Raw genomic sequence first — 19,051 nt, forward strand, 5'->3', positions numbered from 1 at the left:
TTCCTTTTCTTTTGTTTTTTGTCAAAAGCCAATTTTTTGGCTTATTAACAGGGAATGGGCAGAAATTTTTCGGCAGAGAGAGAGCTAAAGAAAAAATAGAGAGAAAGAGAATAGAAAAAAAAATCAGATTTTCAAGCTTGGTGCAGCAGTGATCAACTCTTCGATCGAAGGTCCATCCGTGGTTCGATTGAGCTGATTTTTGGACAGCAGCTAGGTGATAAGGTGTTCTTGACTTTGTACGCTCGGATTTTTCATCCGAGTCTTGTAGCGTCGGAAATACCCATTTTTCAGCAGCTACGTTTTTGGTGATGTTCTCTCATTTTTCTCTCTTTTGCTAAAGATTACATGTTGTTAGCCTTGTCGGAGTTGAATGCTTGTTGTAGGCTTGATATTGTGATCTTGTAGTTGAACATTTGATGATAGTGGAGCTCTTTATCGGACTCTAAAGTCCCGTGGTTTTTACCCTTAATTTAGAGGGGTTTTCCACATAAAAATATCGGTGTCTCTATTTATTTTTGTTGTGGTTGCATTAGTTGATTTGTGGTTGATTAAGGTTGCTAGAGAACATATCTTGTGCTATTGTGCTTGCCATAATTTTTGACAGGAGTTATAAGGAGAGAAAGAACACCGGTTGTGCTTTCGCTTTGTTTCGGTTGTTCGGTTTCTTCCCAACAAACTGGTACCAGAGCTTGGTTATTGTGTCAGATAATTATGGAAATTAATACGAGCAAGATGATTATGTTGAATGGCACAAATTATCAACTTTGGCGGAATAAAATGAAGGACTTGTTGTTTGTGAAGGCTTTGCATCTTCCGGTCTTTACTACTCAAAAACCCGATTCGAAAAGTGATGAAGAATGGGAATTTGAGCATCAACAAGTGTGTGGCTTTATTCGGCAATTTGTTGAAGAAAATGTTTACAATCACATTGATCAGGAGACACATGCTCGAACATTGTGGGAGAAGCTTGAAAGCTTGTATGCTTCGAGGTCGGGCAATAACAAGTTATTTTTGCTGAAGAAAATGATGGCGCTGAAATATAAAGAAGGAATGTCTATAGCTGACCATGTTAGTGAATTTCAGAGTATGATGAATCAGTTGCTTGGTATGGGTGTCAAATTTGATGACGAGATTTTAGGACTTTGGTTGCTTGCTACTCTACCAGACTCTTGGGAGACCTTTCGAGTCTCACTCATTAATTCTGCCCCACAGGGTATTATTACTTTGGATTTGGCTAAGAGTGGTGTGTTGAATGAAGAGGTTAGAAGAAGATCTCAGGGTTCTACATCACAGTCCGAGGTGTTGGTTATCGAGAACAGGGGGAGAAACAGAGACAAAGATGGAAAGGGTAGAGATAAAAGCCGAAGCAAGTCAAGATCGAGATACAAGAATCTTGAGTGTCATCATTGTGGTAAGAAAGGCCATATCAAGAAATATTGTTTCAAGTGGAAGAAAGAGAACAAAAGTGGTGGTGATAAACACGACCGGAATGACGATGAAAAATCCGAGCGTGTTACTACTGTTACTCGTGAAGATTTGTTAGTTATTTGTGATCAGAATTTGGTCAACCTAGCATGCGACGAGACTAGTTGGGTGATTGATACTGGTGCATCACTTCATGTCACGTCGAGGAAGGAATTCTTCACATCTTATACTCCTGGTGATTTTGGGGTATTGAAGATGGGTAATGATGGTTTGGTTTCGGTTATTGGTATGGGAGATGTTAGCTTGGTAAGTAACAATGGAACAAAGTTAACTCTCAAGGATGTCAGACATGCACCGGATGTCCGTTTGAATTTGATTTCTGCAGGAAAGCTTGATGATGAGGGATTCTGTAACACCTTCAGTGAAGGGCAGTGGAAGCTGACTAAAGGCTCCTTGGTTGTGGCTCGAGGAAAGAAGAGCTCAAATTTGTACTTGATGCAAGCTTTGACTTCTCGAGAGACGGTGAATGTGACACTGAATGACAACTCAACTGAGTTGTGGCATAAACGACTCAGTCACATGAGTGAGAAGGGGCTTAGCTGTTTAGCGAAGAAGAATCAACTTTCGGGTTTAAAGAATGCTACACTGAAGAATTGTGCTCATTGTCTAGCAGGAAAGCAGAAAAGAGTTTCATTTAGAAGCCATCCTCCTCATAGGAAATCAGAGTTGCTAGAGTTGGTCCATTCAGATGTTTGTGGTCCGATAAAAGTAAGATCACATGGGGGTGCACTTTACTTTGTGACTTTCATTGATGATTGTTCAAGAAAGCTATGGGTTTACACTTTGAAGTCTAAAAATCAAGTCTTTGAGGTGTTTAAACAGTTTCAAGCATCAGTTGAAAGGGAAACTGGGAAAAAGTTGAAGTGCATTCGTACTGATAATGGTGGCGAGTACACAGGGTCGTTTCATGAGTATTGTCTGCGACAGGGAATCAGACATCAGAGAACACCACCAAAGACTCCACAGTTAAATGGGTTAGCTGAAAGAATGAACCGAACATTGATTGAGAGAGTCAGATGTTTGTTGTCAGATGCAAAGTTACCAAGATCGTTTTGGGCTGAAGCTTTGAATACAGTGACACATGTGATAAATCTGTCTCCTAGTGTTCCTTTGAAAGGTGATGTGCCAGATAGAGTTTGGTTTGGTAAAGACGTGTCATATGATCACCTACGTGTGTTCGGTTGTAAAGCATTTGTTCATGTTCCAAAGGATGAAAGATCCAAGTTGGATGCCAAGGCTCGACAATGCATTTTTATTGGTTATGGTCTAGATGGTGAGTTTGGTTATAGACTCTATGATCCAGTTCAGAAGAAACTCGTGAGAAGCAGAGATGTTGTCTTCATTGAGGATCAGACCATTGATGACATTGATAAGACGGAGAAAGTGGATTCACAAGGTAGTGGTGACTTGATCGATGTGAATCCGGTTCCCCTAGACTCTTCACCAGATCCTATCCAGGATGATGTGCATGGTGATGTTAGTGGTGACCATCAGACTATAGGTGACTTTGATACTCCCATGGATGATGTTGTGAATGATCAACAACAAGCACCTATAGCTCCACCAGCAGTTCCACTTCGAAGGTCTTCTAGAGATCGACGATCTTCTGTCAGGTATTCTCCTGATGAATATGTTCTTTTGACTGACGGGGGAGAACCTGAATGTTATGAAGAGGCTATGGAGAGTGAATGCAAAGATCAGTGGGTTGAAGCGATGAAAGGCGAACTTCAATCATTGCATGAGAACCATACTTTTGAATTGGTGAAACTGCCTAAGGGCAAAAGAGCTTTGAAGAATCGGTGGGTTTACAGGTTGAAGCAAGAAGAGAAGTCTTCATCTCCACGATACAAAGCTAGATTGGTCGTCAAGGGTTATACTCAGAAAAAGGGGGTTGATTTTGAAGAAATATTTTCTCCGGTTGTGAAGATGTCCTCTATCAGAACTATACTGAGTTTGGTAGCTTGTTATGACCTAGAGGTTGAACAAATGGATGTGAAAACTGCTTTTCTTCATGGTGACTTGGAAGAAGAGCTTTACATGGAGCAGCCAGAGGGTTTTGTTGCACAAGGGAAAGAGGACTATGTGTGCAGATTGAAGAAGAGCTTGTATGGTTTGAAGCAAGCTCCAAGGCAATGGTACAAGAAGTTTGAGTCTGTTATGGGGGAGCAAGGCTACAAGAAGACTACTTCTGATCATTGCGTGTTTGTTAAGAGATTCTCTGGTGATGATTTTATTATTCTTTTGCTCTATGTTGATGATATGCTTATTGTTGGTCAGAATGCTTCTAGAATTGAGAAGTTGAAACAAGAGTTGAGTAAATCCTTTGCAATGAAGGATTTGGGGCCAGCAAAGCAAATTCTTGGCATAAGACTGACACGTGATAGAAAGGCCAAGAAATTATGGTTATCACAAGAGAGGTATATTGAGAAAGTACTTCAAAGGTTTAGTATGGACAAAGCTAAAGCGGTGAATACTCCCTTTGCTATGCACTTTAGATTGAGTGTTAAGCATAGTCCTTCCACAGAAAAGGAGAAGGAAGAGATGCAGAAAATTCCTTACTCTTCAGCCGTGGGTAGTTTGATGTACGCAATGGTTTGCACGAGACCAGACTTGGCTTATGCCGTTGGTACAGTTAGTCGGTTTCTTTCTAATCCAGGCAGAGAGCATTGGAATGCAGTGAAGTGGATTATGAGATATCTTCGTGGCACTTCCAACATGAAACTTTGTTTCGGCAATGAGAAACCTGTTCTTGTTGGGTATACAGATTCAGACATGGCCGGAGACATTGACTCGAGGAGATCTACTTCAGGTTACTTAATCACTTATGCAGGGGGAGCTGTGGCATGGCAATCGAGACTGCAAAAGTGTGTTGCATTGTCCACCATCGAATCAGAGTTCATTGCAGCAATCGAAGCGTGTAAGGAGATGCTTTGGATGAAGAAGTTTGTGCATGAGCTTGGTTTTACTCAGGAGAAGTATGTCCTGTACTGTGATAGCCAGAGTGCTATTCATCTTGGTAAGAACTCAACTTTTCATGCTAGATCTAAGCATATTGATGTGAGGTACCATTGGATACGAGATGTTCTTGAAGCTAAGCTGTTAGAGCTTGAGAAGATACACACTAATGATAATGGTGCTGATATGTTGACGAAGGCCTTACCAAGAGGAAAGTTTGAAGCATGTTGTTTGACCTCCGGCATGGAGGCATTCCCCACATAGTTGGAGGGGGAGATTTGTTGGGTATGGGTCCCACTATGTGGGAAACCCATATTTTCTGGCACAAATGTTTTGTCTTCCTTTTCTTTTGTTTTTTGTCAAAAGCCAATTTTTTGGCTTATTAACAGGGAATGGGCAGAAATTTTTCGGCAGAGAGAGAGCTAAAGAAAAAATAGAGAGAAAGAGAATAGAAAAAAAAATCAGATTTTCAAGCTTGGTGCAGCAGTGATCAACTCTTCGATCGAAGGTCCATCCGTGGTTCGATTGAGCTGATTTTTGGACAGCAGCTAGGTGATAAGGTGTTCTTGACTTTGTACGGTCGGATTTTTCATCCGAGTCTTGTAGCGTCAGAAATACCCATTTTTCAGCAGCTACGTTTTTGGTGATGTTCTCTCATTTTTCTCTCTTTTGCTAAAGATTACATGTTGTTAGCCTTGTCGGAGTTGAATGCTTGTTGTAGGCTTGATATTGTGATCTTGTAGTTGAACATTTGATGATAGTGGAGCTCTTTATCGGACTCTAAAGTCCCGTGGTTTTTACCCTTAATTTAGAGGGGTTTTCCACGTAAAAATATCGGTGTCTCTATTTATTTTTGTTGTGGTTGCATTAGTTGATTTGTGGTTGATTAAGGTTGCTAGAGAACATATCTTGTGCTATTGTGCTTGCCATAATTTTTGACAGGAGTTATAAGGAGAGAAAGAACACCGGTTGTGCTTTCGCTTTGTTTCGGTTGTTCGGTTTCTTCCCAACAGTATCTAAGGTCCAGACGCAGATTGACAGTTTTGGTCAGTAAAAGATATAATGAAAATTGCTTATCCAATGTGCTGTGTAAAACAAAAATTTCCTTTTTAAGGAGTTACGTCTCTGCTAGTGATATCTGTTGCAGGCTTGCATCCAGAATTCTTAAATTGATGTCATATGATAGAAAATGAAGTGTTTAATAAAAACAAACCAGGATGACAGATGTTTAATGTATCTTCTTTATCACCCCACAAAAAGAAGTGAAGTCACATATGGAGGGGTGAACTTTCATACTTTGGTGCATTATGAACTTACAACTATAAGACTATAATCAATGAATGAAGATAATGAAAAAAGACAATAAAGTCAATATGATGTGAGGGGGTGTGGGATCAAATAGTACAAGAAATTTCAATTGATCAATTAAAACCCACCAACGTCTAAGAAATTTCATCGCAACCTACAAGTTTTCAATTGATGAATTAAGAAGTGAACTTCTCTCAAAATTGATAAAGTATCTTACCTAACTTTATTAATATTAAAGGTTGTATTTAAGTTGCGGTAATGTTAATTTAAATAAAATTTCAATTTAAAATTGTAAATAAAATTAAATTTATGGTACATCTATAATATAAATGAAAAAATTACGTAACAAATTTATTTATAAAAAATTCATATAAAAATCAATTGCCGTTTTGGTTACAATTATAAAATTAATTACTTATTATGAAGGAAAACAATTGACAAACAACCTCATTAATCACCTGAAAATAGTATCATTTCTATTTTGTTAATTTAATCATTGCCATTAGTAAATTATCTAAATAATTGTTTTCTCCCATTGCAATAAAAACGAGTCAAAATTAATAATTAAAATAAAAATAAAAGCATGTACTGACTATCACTGAATAAACATTAACAACACACTAAATTAACCATAAATATATATATATATTTAGAAAGGCATCAACAATAGATGCACATGCTAATGCTTGTTAATGCATGTATCAACAAAAATCACTTCTATATGTAGTTATGCATTGTTCTAATATGTTCTCCACATCAAGTGATAACCATCAATCTGAGTAGTAGGTAAAGGCTTTCAAAATGTCTCTTTGTATGTTTAGTTCATTCTCAATTTGCAGTTTTTCCATACACTCAAAATCGAAACGCTTCTCATATGATGGGTCAAGCATTCGTAGGTTAATTGTTTCTTTAATTTGCCTCACAATATGAAGCTACAGACAAAATTTCTGTTGAAGACGATATCGTAGTTAGACGATCAGCTAATTACCATCCTCCTATTTGGGATTATGATTATATTCAGTCACTCAAAAACGATTTTGTACAGGTATATTTCGCTTTTTTAGTGCAAATATAGGTGGCACTTAGACACCATTTTTTGCTTTTTTTTCCCCCTAATAAAGCTCACTTTGGTGCAAGCTAACAAAAACTTCTTGTTACCTATGCGTATTAGAATGAAACATACAAGGAAAGAGCAAGCAAACTAAAGGAAGAAGTGAGGATGATGTTTGAAAATGTGGTGGATCCTTTGGAGAAACTGGAGCTTATTGATGCCATACAAAGACTTGGGTTGTCCTATCACTTTGGAGCTGAAATAAAAAAAACATTGAAGAATATAAGTACCGATTGTAGCAGTACTGTTGCATGGAACAAAGGCAATTTATATGCTACAGCTCTTGAATTTCGACTACTAAGACAACATGGGTATAAAGTGAATCAAGGTACAACACGATAAACGATTCAAAATTCGATGTTTTAATTTACATCTAATTTAATGATACATAACATTGAATTATTTTCATGCACTAGATGTTTTCGCTTGCTTCATGGATGACGTTGGAAACATTAAAGCAAGCCTTAATCAGGATTGTAAGGGACTGCTCAACTTGTATGAGGCTTCATACCACTTATTAGAAGGTGAAACAATGCTGGAGAATGCAAGGGAGTTAGCAGCTAAACTTCTCAAACAATGTCTGAAGGAGAACAATGATCATCACTATCTTTGGATGCTTGTGGAACATGCCTTGGAGCTTCCTCTACATTAGAGGATGCCAAGGTTGGAAGCCAGATGGTTCATAGATGTGTATGAGAAAAACAAGGGAAAAAATCCCATTATTTTAGAGTTTGCTATATTGGATTACAACATAGTGCAATCTATGCACCAAGATGATCTTAGATATGTTTCAGCGTAAGTACCCCTACTGCATGCATACCAGTTCAAACTTGACTCACATATGCTTCAACGTAAGTATGATTTTGATTTTTTTGACTTGTATTGTTTAGATGGTGGAAGGAACTTGGTCTTGGTGAGAGGTTGAGCTTTGCTAGAGATAGGGTGATGGAAAACTTCTTATGGAGTGTGGGAATGATAATTACTCCTCAGGACGGAAAAGGTAGAAGAATTCAAACAAAGGTCAATGCGCTAATAACAGTTATAGATGATGTTTATGACGTTTATGGAGCCTTAGATGAGTTGGAGCTCTTCACAGATGCTGTTGAGAGGTTTGAAGTTATACTATGTTATAGGATAGTCTGAGCAGTTGGTTAAGTAGTTATCATTTTGTTAAGAGTTGTTAGCAGCAGTTATGGATTTACTTCTTTTATATAAGGCATGTATTTGGTACGAAGGAAATAAGAATAGAATCATACCTTGATTACCTTCTTTAGTTTCTGTATTTTCTTGAGAATATTTCTCTATTGTTGAGATTCTATCATGGTATCAGTCGCCTCTTGATTCTGGACCTATGGCTCACACCAACTCTGCTGAGTCTGCTTCTACTGATGGTTGCTGTGCTGCGTTTCACGGTGACAAGGTGGTGAATTCTTTTCCTCGGCATGATATCGTCAAGCTTGATGACGGTACCTTCATTCAGTGGCGACAACAGGTACGCCTCATTCTTGGTGGTTATGGTTTGCTAGGCTTTGTCGATGGCATATTATCTCCTCCATCACGTTTTGTTGCTTCGCCGGACGGATCTCTTGCTCTTAATTCTGCTGCTCAAGTATTTGATCAAAAAGATCAGTTGCTTACCTCGTGGCTTCTCTCCACGGTTAGTTCTTCGTGTTTGGCTTCATTTACAGATGCAAGGTCTGCGTGTGATGTCTGGACTACCGCCGCGAGTCTATTTGCTGCGGACACTGGCGCTAAACAGTCCAGGATTCGGCATGAACTACATTCACTTAAGAAAGGTGCGTTATCTGTTAAGGAATATGTTGCCAAGATTACAACTCTGAGTGCTTTGTTGGTAGCCTCTGGCACTCGGATCTCAGACGTGGAGAAGACGCAGGTGCTGCTTGCAGGTTTGCCATCCGGTTTTGATGCAATCGTCTCATCGGCGTCTTTGTCATCGGAACCGGTGCCATTTCAACGTCTTGTTGATGCTCTCCTCGAGTGTGAGACCCGACAGTTACGGGCTGTTCAGGAAGTTGTTATGCATGCCAATCTGGTTGAAGGTGATTCTTCGCACGCACCAGAGGCTTCAGTCTATGGTGGTCGTCTGCCAACGAGTGGTCGTGGGCGTGGTTTTCGGCCGCGGATTCAGTGCCAGATCTGTAATAGACTGGGGCACCTTGCTCACAAATGTTATTATCGGTTTCACCGAGATTTTGATGGGTCATCGGCGGTGGCTCGGGCGTCTAGTGCTGATCGGCCTCTTGGAGCATCTCGACCGTCGCACGTTTTCGGCGTTTCTCATCCTTCGGGTCTTTCTGCTTCACAAAGGGAATCTAGTGATGGTGTTTGGAGGCCGTTTGCTCAGCGAATGAGGTTCACTCCTTTTGGTCAAAATCAAATTGATTTTGGTCAAAATCAGCCTCCAAATTGGACTTCAGCTGGGTGTTTTGGTGGACCGGTGCATGGCACTTATGCTAGGTCAAATCATGTTTTGGATGGGCATTTGCCTAGACCTGGGCCTTGTAGGCCGAATATGGGTGCTCCTCATCCTGGCCCCTTTCGGCCTTTTGCTTATTATAATGGTCTTGGTGCTGGAAATTTAAATGCGAATTTGACTGGTTTTGGTGCTGGGAATTTAAATGCAAATTTGACTGGGTTTGGTGCTGGGAATTTAAATGCAAATTTGACTGGGTTTGCACCTATTAGCAATTGTGTGCAGGTTGGTTATCCGTTGAGTGGTGATCCGGGAGTTGGTGATGGGCGTGATCTGTCAGCACCACCTATTCCTTTGCGAACCAAGTCGCGCGCTCGTGTTTATAGTGGCCCAGATCCGTGTATTGGTCTTCCTCGGGTTGGTGATTTACATGCATCTGATTATTCAGATTATTCTGGCTCACATGCCAATACTGCTCAGATTGGAGCTAATGGTTATAACACTGGTTCATACATACCTGTGCCTATTGGGACTGCTTCCTGGTATCCTGACTCGGGAGCTAGCAATCATGTCTGTCGAGATGCGTCGGCTCTTCAAGATTCTTCTCCGTATTTCGGTAAGTCCTCCCTTTTGATGGGTGATGGCACTCCCGCACCAATTTCCTCTATTGGTACTTGTGTTTTATCTACGCCGTCTAAATTACTCCGGTTGTTTGGTGTGCTGTGTGTTCCAAAAATCCGCAAAAATTTGCTGTCTGTGTCCCAGTTTGCTAAAGAAAATAATGTGTACTTTGAGTTTCACCCAACGTATTCTGTTGTTAAGGACATTGTGACCCGGGAAACACTGCTGAAGGGCCACATTTGTGATGGGTTATATCATTTCTCACTACCGGATCTGTCTACTCAGTCTGTTTCGTCTCCAATTGCTGCTTCCATTGAACTTTAGAATAAGACTACTAAAGGTGATGTGTTTTCCTTGTGGCATAAGACTGCTAAAGGTGATGTGTTTTCCTTGTGGCATAGACGTCTTGGTCACCCCTCTACTTGTGTTGTTAAAAATGTTCTAAACAAATGTAATGTTGTGTTGCACAAAGATTGTTTTGACGGTGTATGTACGTCATGTCAAAAAGGGAAATCACATAAGTTGCTCTTTTCTCCTTCTACTACTGAATATAGTACTCCTTTTGAATTGATTGTGTCTGATCTCTGGGGTCCTGCATCTGTTGCTTGTGGAAACCGTTGGTATTATATAGCATTTGTTGATGCTTGTACTCGTTTTACGTGGGTGTACTTGTTGCGTCAAAAGTCTCAGGCACTCCACTGTTTTGTTTAATTTCAACAACTTGTTAAGAATCAATTTGGGGTGAGTATTAAACAATTTCAGAGTGACTGGGGTGGAGAGTACCGTGCCTTCACATCGCTCCTTGCTTCCCAATGAATTGTTCATCGCGTCACATGTCCACATACTTCAGAACAAAATGGGCTGGTTGAGCGCAAACATCGTCACATTGTTGATATGGGTCTTACTCTTCTAGCTCAAGCTGGTCTGTCTATGGAATACTGGGGCTATGCGTTTTGTTGTGCTGTACACCTTATTAATTGTCTTCCTGCTCCGGTTTTGCAGGGTCGCACTCCTTTTCAGGCTCTTTATGGTCGTGCTCCTACTTACGATCATCTCAGGGTATTTGGGTGTTGCTGTTTTCCTTACTTACGGCCGTTTACGTCTCATAAGTTGGACTTCCGTTCTCAACCTTCTATCTTTTTGGGGTATATTTCTCACCACAAAGGATATCAGTGCCTTCTTCCTTCTGGAAAAGTTGTGATTTCTCGTCATGTTGTGTTTGATGAAGATAGATTCTTGCCGTCTGACTCTGCATCAAGTTCCTTGCACGTGCAGAGTCCCTCTGTGTCCTCATTCGTTCCTCTTGTTCGACCTCCTATCTCTGAGACTGTTTCTTGACCAATTGCTCATTCGCTAGCTCCACCGGCTCCTCACGCTGGTTGTTCATCCATTCTTGTCACCGCTCATCCTGGGGTTGGGTCTGATCGAGAGCCTCCTGGGTGTTCCTCTCCTCCTAGCATTTTTTCTAGCCCTACTGGTGTTGTTGAGGAGGTATCTGTTGATCCCGTGTCTTCTGATGCCGTGTTTCCTGTACCTGTCTCTAATTCGCATCCTATGGTGTCACGAGCTAAGGCTGGTATTTTTAAGCCTAAGGTTATGAATGTTGAAGTTACTGAACCTTCTACGATTGAGGAAGCTCTGTCTACTCCAGAATGGCGTGCTGCGGCTCAAGCTGAATATGATGCTCTTGTTCGCAATTCTACCTGGGAGCTTGTTTCTTTTCCTCTTCATCGCAAGGTTATTGGGTCTAAATGGCTCTTCAAGGTAAAAAAGAATCCGGATGGGACTATTGATCACCGTAAGGCTAGGTTAGTTGCTAAGGGCTGTTCTCAAATTCCTGGCTGTGACTTTAAGGAAACATTCAGTCCCGTGGTCAAGCCAGCACTATGCGAGCCATTTTGTCCATTGCTGTGACTAAGGGATGGTCTTTACGATAGGTTGATATGAATTACACCTTTTTAAATGGCGATCTGACTGATGAAGTGTTTATGCAGCAGCCCCCTGGCTATGTCAAATTAGGTCCAAACGGTGAGCGACTTCTGTGTCGACTAACTAAGGCTTTGTATGGTTTACGGCAGGCTCCGCGTGCCTGGTTTACTAAGTTACAACAGTTTCTTGTTTCTTCTGGGTTTGTCCTCTCCAAATCGGATGCTTCTCTTTTTGTCCATGCTACCTCCGAATTTACTCTTTATGTACTTATCTATGTCGATGATATTGTTATCACTGGCAATTCATCTGACGAAATTACGTGTATTGTTCAGAAGTTTCATAGTGAGTTTGCTTTAAAGGATATGGGTGAGCTCCATTATTTTTTGGGAATTGAAGTAAGTCGGTCTTCCTCTGGCAGTCTTCATTTGTCACAGCGTAAATACATTCGAGAGCTTCTTGCTCGGAGTTCTATGTCTAACGCCAAAGGTGTTCATACACGAATGGTGAGTTCCTCTGTGTTATCTAAAAATGAAGGTGAGCCACTGGCAGATCCAACTGAATATCGCAGTCTTGCTGGAGCTCTTCAGTATGTTGTTCTGACTCGTCCTGACATCGCTTATGCTGTTAATCGGGTGTGTCAGTTCATGCATGCTCCCACTACTTCACATATGGTGGCATTAAAATGAATTTTGCGATACTTACGTGGAACTCTTTCTCATGGGTTGGTTTTTCGTCAGTCTGATCGTCTCTCCTTGGTCGGTTATGCTGATGCTAATTGGGGTCTTGATTTTGATGATCGTCGATCTACTACGAGATACTGTGTCTATTTTAGACATACTCCTATCTCCTGGTGTTCTAAGAAGCAGCAGATTGATTCTCGCTCTACGGCTGAAGTTGAATATCGTAGTTTAGCGGCCGCTACTAGTGATGTGACTTGGCTGGTCTCCTTGTTAGCCGAGCTCAAAGTCGATCCTAATGATCTTCCGACCATATGGTGTGATAACTCTAGTTCCGTTGCCGTTGCAGCTAATCCGATTCTTCATTCCAAGTTTAAACATGTTGAGCTTAATTTATTTTTTTATTCGCGAGAAAGTGGCTGGTGGTGACTTGGTCGTTGGGGAAGTTCCAGCGCGTGACTAGGTGGCAGATATTCTTACTAAACCATTATCAGCGTCTTTGTTTAGTCATTTTCGTAGTCTCCTTCGGGTGTTGCCTCTTGAAGAGGCTGGGTGAATGTTATAGGATAGTATGAGCAGTTGGTTAAGTAGTTATCATTTTGTTAAGAGTTGTTAGCAGCAGTTATGGATTTACTTCTTCTATATAATTTGGTACGAAGGAAATAAGAATAGAATCATAACTTGATTACCTTCTTTAGTTTCTGTATTTTCTTGAGAATATTTCTCTATTGTTGAGATTCTATCATACTAATTTATGATTTTATCTGCTTTTGATATTTCTTTCAAATGTTTAATAATCTTTAATATGTTGGCGTGATTTCAGATGGGATATAAATGCAATACAGAAGCTTCCAAACTATATGAAGATATGTTATCATGCACTATACAATTCCGTAAATGAAATGGCTTTTGACACTCTTAAGGAACAAGGGATAGATGTCCATCCATTCCTCAAGAAAGTGGTATTAAACCAATTCCTAAGACTTTTTTACTTTTCCTTATGAGCTCTGGCTGATTTGTGTTATTCATGGTTCAGTATAAATGTTTATTGGACGAATCTTTGTAAATCATATTTGTTGTAGGCAAAATGGTATTACATTGGATATACGCCAACCCTGCAAGAGTACATCGATAATGCTTGGATTTCAATATCGGGTTCTGTAATGCTTGGTCATTCCTATTTGGCAACAGATCTTATAAAAGAGGAGGGGTTGCACCACATTGAAGCATATTACCCCAATATAATTTATTAAAGAGGAGGGGTTGCACCACATTGAAGCATATTACCCCAATATAATTTATTGGTCGTCCATAATTGTACGATTAGCAGATGATTTAGGGACATCATCGGTAAGCAATATATATTAATAAATACATATATTTGTAAACTTCAAATTTCCATTAGTTGATTAGTTTAATAGTGATATGCTTGCCTGTTTCTTTTTTTGGACTAGTATGAACTCAAAAGAGGTGATGTTTCTAAATCAATCCAATGTTATATGAACGAAAGTGGAGCATCTGAAGAAGAAACTCGTGATCACATAAAGAAATTAATTGATGCAACATGGAAAAAGATGAATGAAGAACAAATGGCTAAATCTCCTTTCTCTCGGACGTTTATTGGAATTGCTATGGACCTTTCAAGAATATCTTTATTGATGTACCAAAATGGCGATGGTCATGCTATTGAAGGTAATGAAACCAAGGATAGAGTGTTATCACTATTCGTTAACCCAATTTATTGCCCAAATGATTGAGAACACTGAAATTATTTTTCAAACTGGGCAAAAAAAAAAAGTCAGTTTTTAGTATAGTGTGCCAAATCATTTTATGATCTTTTAGTATGGTGTACAATAAACTTATGGTAGTGCAAGGACTACCATACTACATGTTTCCCTTTGTTTCTAATGTTTTCTGTTTCTCCCCTCTGTATCCCATTTTATTTTTGACTCCTTTCAGCCTTTGCTTGTGACTCCATTTTTATCAAATGAATGCCTCGAGAAAAAAAAAAGGAAAAAGGAGAAGATTCTTGACAACTTTGTAACATAGTACTATTTCTTTTTTTTTTTTGCAATCAATTAATCTATACTTTGGGTTGTTGGAATCAAATCGTACAATTAATCAGTTCTTTCACAGACTAGGCAAGGAAAAGAGTTCTATTGAATTAGATATTACTCTAAAACGAAAAAAAACAAAAAAGAATAGGAATCAGCTAGCAAAAAAAAAACAAAAAAGAATAGGTATCAGCTAGCATTATTGGCAATATACAAATTCATAGTAAATTTACTCAAGAGCCAAACTATTCGTTTGACCCTGAAAGTTTGAAAGTTTATTTAAAATATAAGAGAGTTTGAAAAAAAATTACAATGTCTAAAAAGTAGGCTTAGACAAAATTTATGACTTATTTCTTAATCGAGTCAAGCCTTGATTAAGATCGACAATTTTTTATTCTCACTCGTGACATTAAAAAAAACTCCATTGTTAGTGTAAGTATACCATATATTTTTTACATTTATTAAAACGCTTTTGAGGATTACCTATCTAATTTGTTTCAGCCTAATTTTATATTTTTATAATAATCCAAACTAATTTGGGGATCAATATTTTATACTTTGAAAACTACTTAATATCTATCAACTAATAGGGTAATTTCTATTTTAGTTGCTCTAATTTTATTAGTTTATTATAAAAAGCTAAAAACAATGTCATAATATATAATTTAATTTGTATATAAGAGGATAGTTTAATATTTTTTAATAAAAAAATACATTTTTGCAAAAAAAAAAAATTACAGTTACAACATGGCCTAAAAATCCCATAAGATCAAAATAAAAATGGCATCAAGAAGAAAGAGGCTCAATGCTAGTTTGCCAAGAAATCTGCAGTAAGAACAGACCCCAGATAAAAGTCATTCACCACAAAAGAAGACAAGATTAATCAATTCACCCCTATAGAATTTAAATTACTTATAAAACCAATTTTTTTTTAAAAAGACCAATAATATTGAAGAAATGCCCATTTGAACTTTTTTCATTTAACAAATACACTTTTCTTTTGTGAATTACCTATTTAATTCTTTTCTGACTACTCCTTGAATTGAAAAAATGAAATTATTTTAGTTTTACAAAAAAAAAAATCTAATGTAGAAAATAATGAAGAAAATATAAGCAAACAATTCCGTTAGTCACCTTAAAATGAGGTCGCTCCTATTTTGGTTACCGCTAGATGTAACCTGTGAACGTTGAGTCCTCTACGACAAAACCCAAGAAAAGAAGGGCGTTGGCAATGGTGTTCGGGTCATAACGTTTAGGTAGAGGAGGAAGTGGTGGCAGATTAGTAGGGATGGTGATTCCAAGCCGGCTTTTCTCGAGGAGTTTCTGGATGTTGATAGGAGGTTTGGCGATGGAGCGTTTTAGGATGGGACGGCTAAGCTGGAAGGGGTGATTGGGACAACTCACAATGAGCATCATGAAGTGAGGAATGGACAGTCATTGTTTACCAATGGGAGGATGTTTCCCCCTCCTTCGGCAGCGGCGGCGGCTCCTCCGACCAGTGGTGATGATGACAATGAGAAATAGACGACCGGAGCTCGTTGTAGATTTGCAAGGACGATTACTTGGACCCTGGTGGTTCGTTGGTTATGAATTTGGGTCAAAAGATTAACTTAAAATTTTGTGATTGATTAGAAGAATAATGTTTCATTTTGTAATTTTTACAACAAATATTAGGTGAAAGAAATGCTGACATGGTAGGTCCAACCAACATAAAGTGGATGAGTTAAACGTTTGAGTAACCATATTGAATAATTTTTTAATAGTAGTGATTAAATTGATAAAAGAAAATCTCAAAATGATCAAAGAGACGACTCTATTTTGGATTGACTAACGAAATAATTTACTAAAAAAATTAAAGTCAGCCAAGCTTTTAGAATTGGGAGTTATCATCTAGATTATTTGGTTGTTATATTTCACTTTTTTTTTTTGGAATTACATGTAAAAAGAAAAATCATTTATCAAGTAAACCTCAACTTCTTTTTTTCCGAAGGACCAAGTAAACTTGAACTTGATATACTTATCTTTAGTAATATTAAATATTTAACACTTGTCGTAGATGGTGAATGACAAGCTCCATCAACACAACAAAGGTTTTAGCCTCAGCATCAATAAAACATTATGACACGTTGACAATTAACTTGTCATAACTCAAGCACGACGTATTTGGAGTGATTGCAAGCACTTAATACGATAAGGAAATTAGCCCTAGATGGTCCAAAGCGACGAGCAAAAATCGCCAAAAGAATCGAGTATTCACCAAACTAGAAAGGACGACAACAAAATAATCCCTAAAATAACTTGTAATGTACAAGCAAGACCAAAAAAGTGCTACAAGCTGACAAAAACTTGTAAAACTGAAGACTTGTTAAACTATAGAATAACAAACAAAACATATAAAACTTAAGACAACACGGGTCCAAATCAACACATGAAATCATTTATTATTCTAAAATACTTCAAAATAGAAACAGATTAAGAAGTTGACGAAGAGCCACCCACTTTCCAAGAAAAACTACTTGTGGCCGGTGGAGTTTTAGCGAACGACAAGCACCGTCATCTGTTCATCATAACTTGTGAAGACAACAAAGATACCCATAAAATAGATTTGCAAACTGAAAAGATAGAATACATGTGTAGTGAATAAGAAGAATACAGAAATAAAGGATTGATGAGAGAGGAAAAATTCGGGCAATAGCCAACCCAAAGGTTGGCACTGCTGCTGAGCAAAACAAAAGATAAGAAACAAATGTCTTAGAGAAAAAAGAGAAAATTTTTTAGGGTTTTTTTAGTTATTGTACATTCATTTTTAAATTATCATTTCAATTAGATTGTAAAATTAATTAAAGTATATTGCAATTTGGTATTGTTAATTTTACATAAAGGTCTATGGTATTGTTGCTAGTATAGGAGGACGTGGCTTCAAGGCACTGAAGTGCTTTATCTTCCTATTTAAGGGTTGGGGGGGTTATGGATAGTTCTAAGAATTATATGAAAAAAATGTCTGATTTATCATATTTTTGGATTTCAAATGATCTGTAAATCCAGGTCCATTAGCGTTACAAATTAGCTTGCATCCACAATTTTTAAATTAAACTTATATGACAGGAAATGTAGTGCTTATATTAAAACCAACCAGGGTGATAAGTGTTTAATGTATCTTATTTATCACCCCCCCAAAAAAAATAAAAGTTAATGAGTCAAATATCAAGGGGTGAGTTTTCATCTTTTGTTGCATTATGAAATGCCTGATTTTCTATGAAAACAGGTATAAAAGAAATGCTTGATTCAGTTGAGTAAATCAAAGGTCGAAAATGAAATCAATATCTTCAAATTGGAGTTTGCAGCATGTAAGTCAAAGAGGAGTGTTGAATTTGGCCAACATGCAGCACATGAAGCAGCCAAGGAACAGACCATGCAGCACAAGTCATGCGGATGAAGTGTTGAAGATCAAGCTGCTATAATATTTCCGGATGAAGTGCATGCAGCTGCTGATGTTGATGCAGCTGTTCAATTTCGGTTTCATTTTGATACCATAAGTAATGTTTTGTAACTTAGTGAGATTTGAACTAAGTAGGTAACATATTTAATATAATTAGGTAGTGTTTGAATATCAAATCAGCTTTGTTAAAGTGTGCACGTTTAGTTTAACAAGTTTCAATGTAGTTAGTGGTAGTAGGTAGTTGTTTAGGTGAAATTTGTTTATGTTGACCAGTTGTACTACTGATATATGTATTGGCATCATGCCATTTTTATTGTTAATGAAATTATCAGCAAATTCATTCAACAAAAACTCTCTCTTTTCTTTGCTTTCATTTTTGCTCTCCAACCCCAATTCTGTTTATTTTCTCTAGCAAACTTCCAACATTGTTGCTTAAGCTTCTGTTAACCTTCATATATCATTGTCCAAATTTCAACAGAGCTCTAGTAAAAATATCCTATTTCCTATAAAATAGTAAAAATAACAGTAAAGGGGAAGTAGGGTTGAATCCTCAGGGACCGGATTGTACGAATGCTCGTTTCTTGAAATCCTGGACAATTTCTTGGCCAAGAAAACCTGCGTTCTTGAAAAAAAAAACAGAATTAAGAGTTTCGATTTGGAAAAATAAACTAAAAACATAATTTAAAGTGAATTGAAATTACGAAATTAAATAAATTACGAAAATTAAAATAAAAATATAAAAATAAACAGAGTTTGGGGAAGAGAAAAGTTTCTTATGTGGCGAGATTCTGGCCTCCGGTTGTCTCGTTCCACCTTGGGTTCAATCCTTGGCTTTTAAATAACCCTTCTCAAGCAGGATAAGCCAGTTATAGTGGAAGAGGATGCCTACGACCACCAACTCCAAAGATTTAGACTTAAAATTTGGCAGAGCCTGACTCTAGCCAATAATCGTTTTTGTGGGACTATTTTCTGCTAGATCATCACTTCCCAACGGTGAATACCACACCGTTTTGTCTCTTGGATTCGCCAACCTCTAAC

The 19,051-nt window shown here is 38.2% G+C and overlaps 3 protein-coding genes across 3 annotated transcripts; all 3 read left to right on the forward strand.

The window, feature by feature from the left end:
- The first annotated feature begins 6,735 nt into the window (after positions 1-6,735).
- On the forward strand, positions 6,736-7,511 carry LOC121203493 (myrcene synthase, chloroplastic-like). The gene is made up of 2 exons (XM_041078633.1): positions 6,736-7,187; positions 7,276-7,511. The coding sequence occupies exons 1-2, from the start codon at positions 6,968-6,970 to the stop codon at positions 7,509-7,511; spliced, it is 456 nt and encodes a 151-aa protein (XP_040934567.1). The 5' UTR covers positions 6,736-6,967.
- LOC107889664 (terpene synthase 10) lies at positions 7,181-14,115 on the forward strand. Its single transcript, XM_041078335.1, has 5 exons — positions 7,181-7,654; positions 7,750-7,968; positions 13,344-13,482; positions 13,603-13,870; positions 13,975-14,115. The coding sequence occupies exons 1-4, from the start codon at positions 7,515-7,517 to the stop codon at positions 13,771-13,773; spliced, it is 669 nt and encodes a 222-aa protein (XP_040934269.1). The 5' UTR covers positions 7,181-7,514; the 3' UTR covers positions 13,774-13,870; positions 13,975-14,115.
- Positions 7,965-10,485, forward strand: LOC107889663 (uncharacterized). The gene is made up of 2 exons (XM_016814186.2): positions 7,965-9,909; positions 10,116-10,485. Exons 1-2 carry the CDS (start codon positions 8,211-8,213, stop codon positions 10,157-10,159), a joined length of 1,743 nt encoding a protein of 580 aa, XP_016669675.1. The 5' UTR covers positions 7,965-8,210; the 3' UTR covers positions 10,160-10,485.
- Positions 14,116-19,051: the final 4,936 nt, after the last annotated feature.

Source organism: Gossypium hirsutum, chromosome A10 (assembly GCF_007990345.1).
Source record: "Gossypium hirsutum isolate 1008001.06 chromosome A10, Gossypium_hirsutum_v2.1, whole genome shotgun sequence".
Taxonomy (NCBI): Eukaryota; Viridiplantae; Streptophyta; class Magnoliopsida; order Malvales; family Malvaceae; genus Gossypium; species Gossypium hirsutum.

Bases quoted from the DNA above. Each gene is read 5' to 3' on its own strand.
- LOC121203493 (XM_041078633.1), top strand. From the start codon at position 6,968: ATGATGTTTGAAAATGTGGTGGATCCTTTGGAGAAACTGGAGCTTATT. The intron at 7,188-7,275 runs GTACAACACGAT...TTCATGCACTAG, and splicing joins TGGGTATAAAGTGAATCAAG to ATGTTTTCGCTTGCTTCATG.
- LOC107889664 (XM_041078335.1), top strand. From the start codon at position 7,515: ATGCCAAGGTTGGAAGCCAGATGGTTCATAGATGTGTATGAGAAAAAC. The intron at 7,655-7,749 runs GTAAGTACCCCT...TGTATTGTTTAG, and splicing joins GATCTTAGATATGTTTCAGC to ATGGTGGAAGGAACTTGGTC. The intron at 7,969-13,343 runs GTTTGAAGTTAT...GCGTGATTTCAG, and splicing joins TTCACAGATGCTGTTGAGAG to ATGGGATATAAATGCAATAC.
- LOC107889663 (XM_016814186.2), top strand. From the start codon at position 8,211: ATGGCTCACACCAACTCTGCTGAGTCTGCTTCTACTGATGGTTGCTGT. The intron at 9,910-10,115 runs GTAAGTCCTCCC...TCTGTTGTTAAG, and splicing joins AGATTCTTCTCCGTATTTCG to GACATTGTGACCCGGGAAAC.